General features: G+C 30.5%; 1 protein-coding gene across 24 annotated transcripts in view; it reads right to left on the minus strand.

The window, feature by feature from the left end:
- The window catches only part of LOC106468194 (sialic acid synthase-like), a 40,413-nt gene that overhangs the window by 14,823 nt on the left and 13,338 nt on the right, over positions 1–12,252 (minus strand). For 23 of the 24 annotated variants that reach the window (XR_002612581.1, XR_002612576.1, XR_002612582.1 and 20 more), the window contains 2 exons: positions 5,962–6,177; positions 2,187–2,441 (listed from right to left, as the gene is read on the minus strand). Coding sequence is in view for 16 of the 24 variants with exons in the window: in XM_022396512.1 (XP_022252220.1) it covers positions 2,187–2,441; positions 5,962–6,177 (471 nt within the window). In the remaining 8 variants the exon portion in view is untranslated. The remainder of the gene's footprint in view (positions 1–2,186; positions 2,442–5,961; positions 6,178–12,252) is intronic. The other variant, XM_022396527.1, reaches the window with a different exon arrangement.

A 12,252-nucleotide genomic window follows, 5' to 3' on the forward strand; every position in this document is an offset into this window, starting at 1 on the left:
AGACTCTTGATACTGTTTCATCTTATGTCAATAGAAATGATGATAAGGATTGTTTCAACCTGAAATGTCTGGTGAACCACAACTTTTCACACAAGGTGAACTTAATGATTTGGTGAGAGATTTGGGCCTTCCAAAGGATTCTTCATTGATTTTGAGGTCCAGACTTCAGGCTAAGAACTTACTTTCTCCAGGGACATTTTACTGGTACAGAAATCATGAGAAAGAGTTTTATCATACTTTTCACAAGAAGGTTCACTGGTTTATTGCAACAATATTGCTGAATTAATACCAATACTAGGAGCTGTAGTCTATGAACCAAGTGAGTGGCAATTGTTCATTGATTCCTCCAAAAGAAGACTAAAAGTGTTCTCCTTCACAATGGTAACAAATATGTATCTATCTGTTCATATTGCTCATTCAGTTTATTTGAAGAAAACATACAAAAAATCTCAAACTTCTTCTTAATAAGGTAAAATACAAATAACATGGTTAGCTACTTTGTGGAAACAAAAGTCATTTTATGTTGTTGGATCAACAATCCCATTATACAAAGTTTCCATGTTTTTTGAGTGAATGGGACAACAGAGCATGAAATCAGCACTGGATAAAGAAGCAATGGCCACATAGAGTCAGCCTGATACCAGGATAGAAAAACATTGAACATGAAAGTTTGGTTAACACAAAGAAAGTCCTATAGCCTCCACTTCACATAAAACTGGGCTTGATGAAGCAGTTTGTAAAGGCCTTGGACAAAGATCGCGACTGTTTCAAGTATCTACGTTGGCAATCCTTAGCTCTTTCAGAAGTGAAACCTAAAGAAGGGATTTTTGATCAGGAAATTGACTTAAAATGAACAGTTCGAAAGGACAATGAGGAAAGTTGAAAAAAGAAGCATGGATTGCATTTAAAGATGTTATTGACAATTTTTTAGGAAACAACAAGGGCACAAGTTACGAAAATATTGTCAATAACATGCTCAATAAATTCAAAAGGTTGGGTTGTAATATGAGCTTGAAAGTTCATTTCTTACACTCACATATTGACCCTGAAACTCTCGGTGCCATCTGTGAAGAACAAGGGGAAAGGTTTCATCAAGACATCAGGAAAATGGTGAGGAGGTATCAGGGGAAGGTGGAAGATTGCTGATGACAGCTGGTCATTGAAACGAGATGCTCCAGACGCAATACATAAAAGAAAGACCACAACATGTAGTTTTGAGACTATAAGACGTAGATTTCACCAAAAAAATCAGGATGAATGAGGATGCATATTCAATTGACATCAATGCTTCCCTTTTTTTTAGTTTGTTTGCATTTTTCTTAACATAATAGTAAGAAATGTTCATTGTGGTAAACGAAATACTAATTTGATCCAAGTAAGAATTTTTTTTTTCCTCTCGGTTTGTAAAAAAAATCTTTACATGATAGAAAAAAATTAATATTTTTTTGAAATCTGTGTATCTGAATTATGGAAAACCTGTTATTAAAACCAAAACAACTTTTATGAAGTTTAAATTTGCAGGCCTATGTAATTAGTTTGTTGATATTTCCTCTATTTTGAGATTTCTCATTGGGTACAATTGATGTTTATGCCTTGTAGGGTACCTCCCAATATCTCTTACTAGAGCTTTTAATCACTGATAATTTTGATTATTTTTATTTTTGACATTAGTTCCACTAACTTTGATGAATACCTTTTATGAAATCAAACTTCAAGTCTAGCTGGCACAATTTTTTTGTAAATTGGCCAACTTGTTTTAATTGACTTGAAAGTAGGTGGGAATTGTCTCAAGGCTAGTGGCATGTAAATCGATTTGGCAGACACACAAGGAAGCTAGCTAAACTGTGTGCAGAGGTATGATATTGCCTCAGAATTATAGAAAAGCTGGTCATAGTTAAGGAACATCACCTGTTTTGTTTCTATTTGTAAGTAAAGTGTTTTCTTTAGAGCATTTAAAACTCATTTTGTCAAAGTCTACAGAAATTCCCCTAGGAATGCCTTGTCAATATGGTACTACTTACCACAGAATGTCAAACACTTAAAGAGTACATTTCTATTTTCAATAAACCACAAAATTAATGACTGATATGTGATCTAAAAAAGCTAAGGCAATTTATTTCAATAAAGATGTTTAAATTAAGTGAGATAACACTATTAATGTTTCAAAACAGACTAAATTATATCACCTGGATAACCCGAAGATTTATATCAGAAGGAGGAGCTGGGTAAGCACTAACACAGTGTAGAAAACCAAGTTTAATGTTGAACTGTTTTAACAAATAATATACTTTCTGCACTGTGTCTATGGATTGCATGCCTGTGGATACAATTAAAGGTTTTCCAAATCTTGCAACATCCTGTATCAAAGAATAGTTATTTGCATCACCAGAACCTATTTTAAAGAATGGAACACCTAACTGGTTCAAGAACCTCAATGAAACCTGAAAAATATAATAATAATAATAAATGTGAAAATATATCAAATTTAAAAACACAAGAATTTGTTAATTAAAAAATGTTATTTACTAAATACACATACAAACAAGTAGCATGGAATACAACATAATATTCATTCTTCAGATATATAAAAGATTTTACTATCAGCTTCTTTTGGAAGTAAATGAAAAATAAAACTGCAATTTTATCAGTTATAATCAACTACCCAAATGATACAAGAAATATGAATCACATGCAATGCCAGCCTTAGCTCCTGCAGATCTGTAGGCAAGATAAAAAGTGCAGGCCCCTTACAGTATTTGGCAATAAAAAGATATGCTGGAAACTCTTAAAACAGAATGATATGGCATGTTCATTAATACGTCAAATGTACAGGTTTTGCAGCTTCATCTTTAAGAATTACTCATACCAATAACTATGCAAGTCTCACCTAGTGAGTGACCCTAAGTAGCTGACTTGCTTGCTTTGCCTTAAGGCTGGCTTTGATCATATGAAATGCCTTATCTTTAAAACCTTATCCACTGTAGTCACTATATCAAAAACAGCATCCTGAACTGTTATATTTAAAATGCACTGTTTTCTCTACAGTATGAATCCTTCTGTTGTGAATTATTGGCTTTACTGATCTAAGCTCAAGCAATAATACCAGCATTTTACAAAAGTTGTGGACATGTTATTTTGGGCATGAGTTGAATATATAAACAGCTACGTAATCCTTAAAAATATGTCCATAATCTATGCAATATTATTTTCAACTTCTTTGAAATAAACAAATTTAATCAAAAAAGGTACACAATGCAAAATTATAACAATTAATGTAGGAATAGATGATAGGACACTTACTTATGTATACAATCATAAAAAATATTTTATTTATCTTTCATAAAGTTCCATCAAAAAATGTTTATAACATTTCATACATATCAATGTCTAGAAGAGCCTTCAACAGTCTTTGTAAATGTATCAACAGAAAATAAAGTTAGCATGAAATTTGTTGAAACAAACTAATAATATTTATGGAATTGAATGCCACTGGAACAAGTTACCTGAGCATTAGAAAATACAAATATCAGCAAATTTACAAAGCACTTTATGGTAGGAAATACATTAACATACAAAACTTTAAATGAAATTATGCTATGTGATTCATAATGATATAAAGTTATATCTTGTATATGTTATTTACATTATATCATGCATTAAAATACTTGGTCATTTCAATGCACACACCTAATAGGAAAATAAAAACAAATGTGCGATATGAACAGTCACTGTTGGAATAATTTTGACAAAATTCATCACTAATAATAATTATGAAACACAGGATGACCTAAATCTATCTATTCATTTCATCTACAATTTTACAAAATATTTTAGAAAAGTTAAGAAAAATTGAAACTAAAACAAGATTTGTTCCTTTACAAACATTAAAATGAGAAGTTCACATAGCTCTTATTTTTATTAACATTCTTATTTATTGTATGCTTTGCCTTAAAATGTAAGAAAAGGATACACTTTTTTGGAATGTACTAAAACTGTTATTACTGAATTTTATGTTTTGTAATAAAATGAAACTGCTTTTTCAAAACTGAAACTCACTAACAGACTACCAGACTCTTATTATAAATTTCTATTTTGATCTTGACCCTAAAAGCAATGTTACTGACTGACATGTTCTGCATCCACGCATCTCAGTAACTTTTTCATGAATTAGAACTACAACAAATTGTGTGTATGTGTAATTATACACACACACATATATGATTTTGAATAACATGCTCAGATGCCTTTGAAGTGGCACACAAATCAGCTGTAGTAGTTACAGCCACCAAGGTAGAAGCCATGTTGAATTGCACATATATGATGAATGGAGTTGATAGGAAAAAAAAAAGAAGTCTCAAAACTGAAAAAATTTCAAAAAAATATTACAGCTGATAAAATAAAATACACAGCCAAAAATTTAAACTATAAACATTGGCAATTAACCAAGAAAATCAGTCTGAAAACACAACTGAACTGTAAGACTGCCAACTGAGAAGTGATTAAGGGCTGCAACATTAGAGAGGGCACTAGTTATAATAGTTAGTATGCAGATGTCTCAAGTTAACATATGTGAGAGTAAGTGGAAGCATCAAGGATAGTGGCGAGCAAAAATGTGTACTGATAACGGACAGTTAAGTCGATAAAAGCATTTTGCGAGAGGATGTAAGATATCGTATTGTAAGAGGTCTAAAATATTTGTATCAAATATTAAATTCATCAAGTAGTACAGTATTCCTCAAACCATGGTGCATGCAAGCAATAAAAAAAGCTAGTGGCAATTACTACTAGCCAGTTGTCTTTCCTCTAATTAGCAGTTTAAAAAGAAAGAAAAACTAAAAAAGTTTCTGGCATGTTGCCAACCAGTTGCTTTCCCTCTAGTCAGCAGTTGAAAGTTCAAGATTGGTACAGTAGCAGCTAATTTTACCAGTTTTGTCATAACATAGACAAGTGGACAAGTCTGGTGCCAATGAGGGTTGAACCTGAGACTCTCAAATCACTAAAGACGAACTAACTTGAAATGAAAAACTTTTAAGGCTAAGATTGGGCAGGGCACATAGAGCTCATTATGTAGCTTTGTGCTTAAGAACAAGCAAGCATAATAGCAATATTTTGAATACTTCAGTAGTTGGAATAATCAAAATTAGAATAATGATTATTTTCATGACAATGGATATAATCATAATTTTGAATAGTAAATTGTTGAAATAAACAAAGGCACTAATAATTGGAAACTAATTTTGATTAGTCAATTATTTTAGTAATAGTTGATTTAATCATAGTATCTATACAAATGTAATAGATTCTTTAAGGAATTGAGTAACTAATACGTATTAGTCTGAAAACAACATAATTACTCTTTTATCACATTTCTTAAAATCCCTGCTGACCTATTTAATACAAGTAGCACCAGGATCTCTTCCTTTTCTGTGATTTATTGTCTTGCAGTACATTTTCACATTATGTTATTTTCTTTGGAAAGCCCATCTTTAGCACAGTTTTAGATCTTTAGTGAAAGCTTCTTAAAAAGTATCAAACAAATTTATAGCTTTTTTTCTCACATCTTGTCTTTAAAGTCATGGAAATTATGTACGAGTTTGTGGTAATATAATACTGTTTAAAAATGCCATTTATTACACATAATGGGAAAACCGCCACCTGTGATAGAGTAATTTCCTTTTATAACTATTTTGCAGCATGAAACAGGAAGGCTAGGAACAGTAATAAACAGGGAAGGGAAAGCTCTTTTTGTCAAAAATAACTAAACGTTTACAATTCCATCATCCATTACACGCAAAACCAATATTTCATATTTTAAACTGTCAACAAAACTTCTAACTTGACTTCAACACAAAGTTTAAAATACACTAAACTGTCTGCCTACCAAAAATGGACCATTCATTCCTTAATTACTAGATCAGGTTTTGAATGTTAATACCTTCAACCACCAGACTGTAAACTAACCATGTCCATCCCAGAAGCAGAAAAGATTATTTCATGCCTTTCTGCATGTTTTTTTAATTCTTTGAACTGGCTCTCACTGAATTCTAAGTGAGCTCTGTGTTGTCCATATGTATTCCCCCAGGAATGGTGGCTTGTGTAAGGTCTGTCAAGAGCTGCTTTGTTAAATCGACTATTCAGGTCTGATTTCTGGAATTTCACACAGTTAGCTCCACACTTCTAAAGTACAAAAAAGGTTTCATTTTAATATATAATATTTTAATTGTTACAAAATGTATGCATGGAGTTTCAGTTACTTTAAACACTGTTACAATACACTGTTGAAAATAGACAGGTATCATCAAAATTTTTGTATTGCAATATAATATTATACCAAGGGCTGCATCCTGATAAGTATCACAAGATATTGTGGGCAAGAATCTAAGCTAACTTCTGTATTGTTTCTTTCCATATACAAAGAACTCTGGGTATCATACTTTGTCGTAGGCATGTATCAGGAATTAATGCAATGAAAATGTTGAAAAATATGGCAGTTCAATATATTAATCCACCAAAATAGTACTGCAATACATATTGTTTCCAAACAAAACAGGGATATATCAATAATATTAAATACCTTTTATGAAAAAATTTAATGATAATAAAAACAATGTTTCAGCAACTATGTCTTTGTAGATGGAAGAACAATTTTAAAACAACATAAAATTTGGCTTTACACAATACATGCCGTAAAAGTATATAAGAAAATTGGCATTTCTCAACACATTACTTCAGCTAATATTTTTATTCTATACACTTTTGTTTGCATTTACAAAGTAAATGTAGAGCATCAACATTTTACATGTAGTAATTTATAAACTTCCATGATATTTCGCTTACATTTTTAACAAAATTTTTTAATATCAAAAACATAGATATGTATTAAATGCCTCAACTCTAGTAGACAAATCATAAAAAATTGTGAAATTAATTAACTAATATCATTAGATTTTGTGTAATTTAAATTTTTCAAGTCTTAATATCAACACATCAGTAATAAATTTTATTTGTAATCCCTAAATTGTTTTAAAAGGTTCATGAATTAATCAATTTTGAAGCTTTTAAAGCTAATTTTATGTTTTATACATCACTTACAAAAAAACTAACATTTGTAAAATAATACAAGTTAAAAAAATCAATTTAAACTGACAAAAACTTCTTATGTATGTAATCTCAAAACTGCATCTACCTTTTCCAATTCTGCCATGTTTTAAATTTTTGTCAATCTTGTTTGATCACAATAAATGTTAAGTAATTTTTAACTAAATTTTCTCCATTAATATATTCTCATCTTCACTAGTGTTGATACACAACCTATTGTTGATGTTCAATGGGTCCATGTACTGTTTTTTATTATTAGGTATTACAAATTTCTAATTACTAATACAGATGTTCAATAACATCTAGTGATTATGTTAAATTCACACTTTGTTGTAGAAGTACAGATAATTTAAAATAAGCATATTTTATATTTTTGAGACATGAGTGCTTCATTTCAAAGCACCTAAGCTGCGTTGCCAAAAAAAGAATACAGGATCACAATAATCTGAAACCTTAGAATTAATTTCTAAAGATATTGTAGTTTCAGTAAATAAAATATTCTAATTTCATAAGTGATATTTGTACAAATTTACATTTTTAAAATTTTGAAGAGATTTAACTTGATACATTTTTGAGAAACAAAAATGCTCAATATTATTGTAAATTTTAATTACCGATTTTTTGCCATAACAAAATTCTTTTAATACTTTCATATAAAGTTTTTATTTTATGAAACTATAAATTATCTTTTTGTTTTGATTTGAAAAAAAAAGCATGAGTTTTGCCAGGTTTACAATAACTGGTTTGCAATAAGAATAACTTTTTACCATGCAAAACATTATAAGTAGGCCAACTTGCTTTTAAATTGTTAATCAGAAGGTTTCTTTTAACATATGTAAAAAGTTTTAGACTTATTCTATGTTCATTTATATATTTGTTTTTTTTTATTCTTTGTGATTTTCTTAGCCTATCCAAGTAGTTACTTAGGCCAAATAAAGGTTGAAACAAACAGAAAAAGAACTTTTATGATGTTCTTAGATTATCAGCCTGTGACTATAGATATTCACATCACACCATGAGGATAGAAAATTACAAAAATGACTGGCAAAAAATGAATAAAACTTCACTTTTATGAAAGTAGCAAGAACAAATTAGCACTAATTTGTTTTAAACTGTTATGACAATTCTCCTAGAGGGAAAAAATACAATATTATTCTCAGAAATAAAATTCAAAAAATCAGGAAATTCTCAAACACTAATGATTTCGCGAGGAACATGCTGAATGTGACCCAAAATCAAAATTGATTTTTAAACAATTTTAGGTATGAAATTTAAAAATAAAACTCACTGAATAAATTTCAACTCTAAAGTTTATTCTTCCATTTTTTTTTGTTTTTTTACATGAGGAGAAATTACTGCAAATTTATTTTCTATACTTATTTTATTTCAATGTTGCAATTTTAGTCTGATGTAAACTGCACTCATATAATCAACTAAGCATCAAACAGTTAGACAAAGTTTAATCCCTCTTAATAGGAATTTTCTATATGAGAAACACACCAAAATTATAAGACTTGATGTAAACAGTTTAATCTTATGCAAACCTAGTTTTCCTTCAGGAGAGTAAAAAAAATCAAAATGTAGAGGAGGTGCTTAACCAGTTAAAAATATAGAAATTTACTCAAGCATGTACTGCCAACACTTAAAAGAAACAAAGAAAACGAATATCCTAAAGGAATGCATATAAAACATACAACTTAACTATGTCATAATAACTAAAGCTTTTGTAGTTACAAAACAAAATAGTTTCATACAGGACTGGGCTATGTACCAACATATGTAACTATGTTAAATGAAAGATTCACATCTTTTAAGAGTAACAGCAACATGTAAAGACATATCCACATTACTAAAAAATGTGTTTTCAGTGGAACATTCTCCAGTTAATAATTTATACAATCACATAGGATACAAAATCACAAACAGAACTAATCAATTGATGATTAGTAAAACATTTACACATGTACCAAATATTTAAGGGAGAGTTATCTTGATTTAACTTGGTTGCTCAATTCTACAAGATTCTAGGAAGTCTAGCAATCGTTTTAACTTGAGATGATCCCAAATTTTTCAGGTGATACCAGTCAATTTAACATAACGTTTTGGGACATATTGGTCCATTTTGGCTGTTCCATCCTCTAAACTAAACTAAAACTATTAATAAATAATTTTTTTTAAACCTTAAAACCAGCACTTATCATTCATATGCTTATCAAGCTTTATCTTAAACTCACTTAAACATCCAAAAGTAACCCATTCCAAAGGCAAACTACCCTGTTAGAAAAATAAAACTGTCCTAGCTAAAGATGACTCCTACCCTGCCAAAATTTATATTTGTATCCCCTAGTCCTACTGTTCTCACTGTTAAATATGAAAAAAGATGATGTACCAACACTATCAATTCCCTTTACAATCTCCAACACCTCAATCATATCCCCCCTAACTCTTCTTTTTTCAAGAGAAAACAATTTGAGAAATTTCAACCTCTCCTCATATGACAACCCCTCCATCCCAGGCATCATTCTAGTAACCATTCTCTGAACCCTTTTCAACAACGCAATGTCTTTCCTATGGTAAGGAGCCCGAGACTGAGCACAGTATTCCAAATGTGGCCATTATCTTGCATTTATCATAATTAAAACCCATTTGCCATTTATTTGGCCAACTCACCAAATGATCTAAATCCTTTAGTAAATCAGCAGCATCCTCTCACAGCTAGCAATAAAATTTGATAATCAGTCAGTGATGAGTGTTCTGCTAATGAAGACCTCAAGTTACTTGGTTGTGAAGAACCAAAAATATTTGTTTCAATGTTTTATATTTTCTGTATAGATGGTAAAATGATTTAATGCTTAATACAAGTCCTGTTCAACTGAGTATATAACAAATGTTGATTGTATGATAAATTATTTCTTATGAATGTTTAAAGTAGATGTCCAATGACTAGGAAAAACAAAATTCTAGAAAAGCATTAGAACACAGACTAAACCTATTGTCACTTAACTCCTCCGACACAGAAACAGTTACTAAAAGGTAATTTTTCAGGTAAACAATTCTTAACAATCCAGTTCCATAAAAATTATATATATTCTAACTCTCTATGGTTACCTGTAATTATTACTCATTTTTGTGTTTTATATATTTTTGTAGTAATATCTGTTTCAAACTGTATTAGCTTCTTACTTATTTTCTGGAGTTATGGCTCTTTATTAAAATAAGATTCTCAGCATTCAATCTATTAATTACTTATGCTAACATATTATATGGACAATATGAAAACATTTGGTTGTTGAAGGTTGTCTTTACAAACCCACTCTTGAGAAAAAGTAAAAACTTAAACCCACCATTCATAATTCATGATTTTATTGATTCCCTTTTAAACTTTGTAAAGTGCTGGTCTCCATGACAACTGACAGAAACTCATTCTATAAAATACTCACCCAATTAGAAAAACAAAATTCTTAACTGGAGCCTAGTCTTTTTTTTCAAATCTTAATCTTGTGTCTTCTTGTCCATTTATCTTCAGAATATAGCACAAAAAATCAGAGGCCTTTTCCCATTAATCTCCCAGATAGCCTTGTATACATCAAAAAGATTACATTTTACCTTTTGATTTTCAAGAAATAAATTAAGAGATCTTAACCTATCCTCACACAATAATCTTTCTATACCCAGAATTATCCTAGTAGCCCTCCTTCTGAACCATTTCCAATAATACAATATCCTTTGTTACATAAAGAGACCAAAACTCCACACAGTATTCTAAATGAGACCTAACTAAAGATATTTATAAAGAGACAATTTATTAAATCTCGTAAATTCTACATAAAACAATGTTTTGAGTTCCAAGAATTCTTATCAAGGTACTAAGCCAATGCTTTGTCTCTTATTTACACTGATGTTGGTTTTCCACATCAATTGGTTCATTCATTTTCAGTCAAGATTCTAAATATTTCCACTGTTGAAATACCTTCAAGTGATCTGATGACTTTTAATACTAACTTAATTTAAAACTGGTGACAAATTTTCCAAACCTTTGTGCAATAAAACCCTGCACATAACTGAATATTGGACCCATCAATTTGGCACTTTTACATTGACAGTCATTTGGTAAATAACTTTTTATGAATTTCCTTAACTTCTCATCTTTGAGAAAGTTAATTGCCTACACCTGTAATATACTTATTTCAACCAAAAACTGTTGAACCTTTGATTCAATTTCTGGCCACATAGTTCATTCACCCAAATTAAATATACATGTAATGAGCTTCATCTTTACAATTGTTTGTATTGAGAAGCTACAGTTCCTTCACTTTCTAAGACAGCACAACAAGAAGTTGTTGCATTGATCTTTTCTTTAGCAGCAGTAATTCCTTCACTCATTCTAATGGTAGTCTCTTCATTTTTTATGTCACATTGAAAGAACTTGAATACAGCATCCTTTTAATTTTTCAAATCTTCCTTCTTTCTTTTTACCTGTTTTGCTTTTAGGCACTAGAAAGATAACTGCCTTCCATCAGCCATTTTTTCTTAGATTCTTTGTTTAACCACTTTTGAGTTAGCATAGTATTTATTATCACCTGTTTAATATATATGTGTGGGTGTGTTTTTCATAGCAAAGCCACATCAGGCTATCTGCTGTGTCCACCGAGGGGAACTGAACCCTTAAGTTTAGTGTTATAAATCTGTAGACTTACCACTGTCCCACCAGGGGACCACTTGTTTAGTAATTCTGCATTCTATCTATATACTACTAAAACTCTGAGATTGTTTGTTTGTTTGTCTGTAATTAAATGCAGCAAAAATGGCGCACAATAGCACCATACTTGTAATGTAATGAGAATAGAAAATCAGGCCACGGGTTACCGAGTTAGTGGCATTTTTCGGGTCACTTTTATGAAAATTTCTAGCATGCGTAATTTTACATCACACTAGCATTCGCACTCTTTACGAAACTTCTTTGTTCAAATCTATTTCCCTGTCAATGTTCCTATCTTCATTAAAAGGCATAAGATGACAAAAACAAGATATTGAAGAATATCTCAATAATGTGCCTTGGTTATGGTAGGTAAATCGAAGAAAAATAAAGTGTTACTGTTTCTTATTTGTAGAAGGTTTAAGAGGAAAGACCACAACATAATAAACTAATTCTTC

This window comes from Limulus polyphemus, unplaced genomic scaffold (assembly GCF_000517525.1).
Source record: "Limulus polyphemus unplaced genomic scaffold, Limulus_polyphemus-2.1.2 Scaffold2910, whole genome shotgun sequence".
Classification (NCBI taxonomy): Eukaryota; Metazoa; Arthropoda; class Merostomata; order Xiphosura; family Limulidae; genus Limulus; species Limulus polyphemus.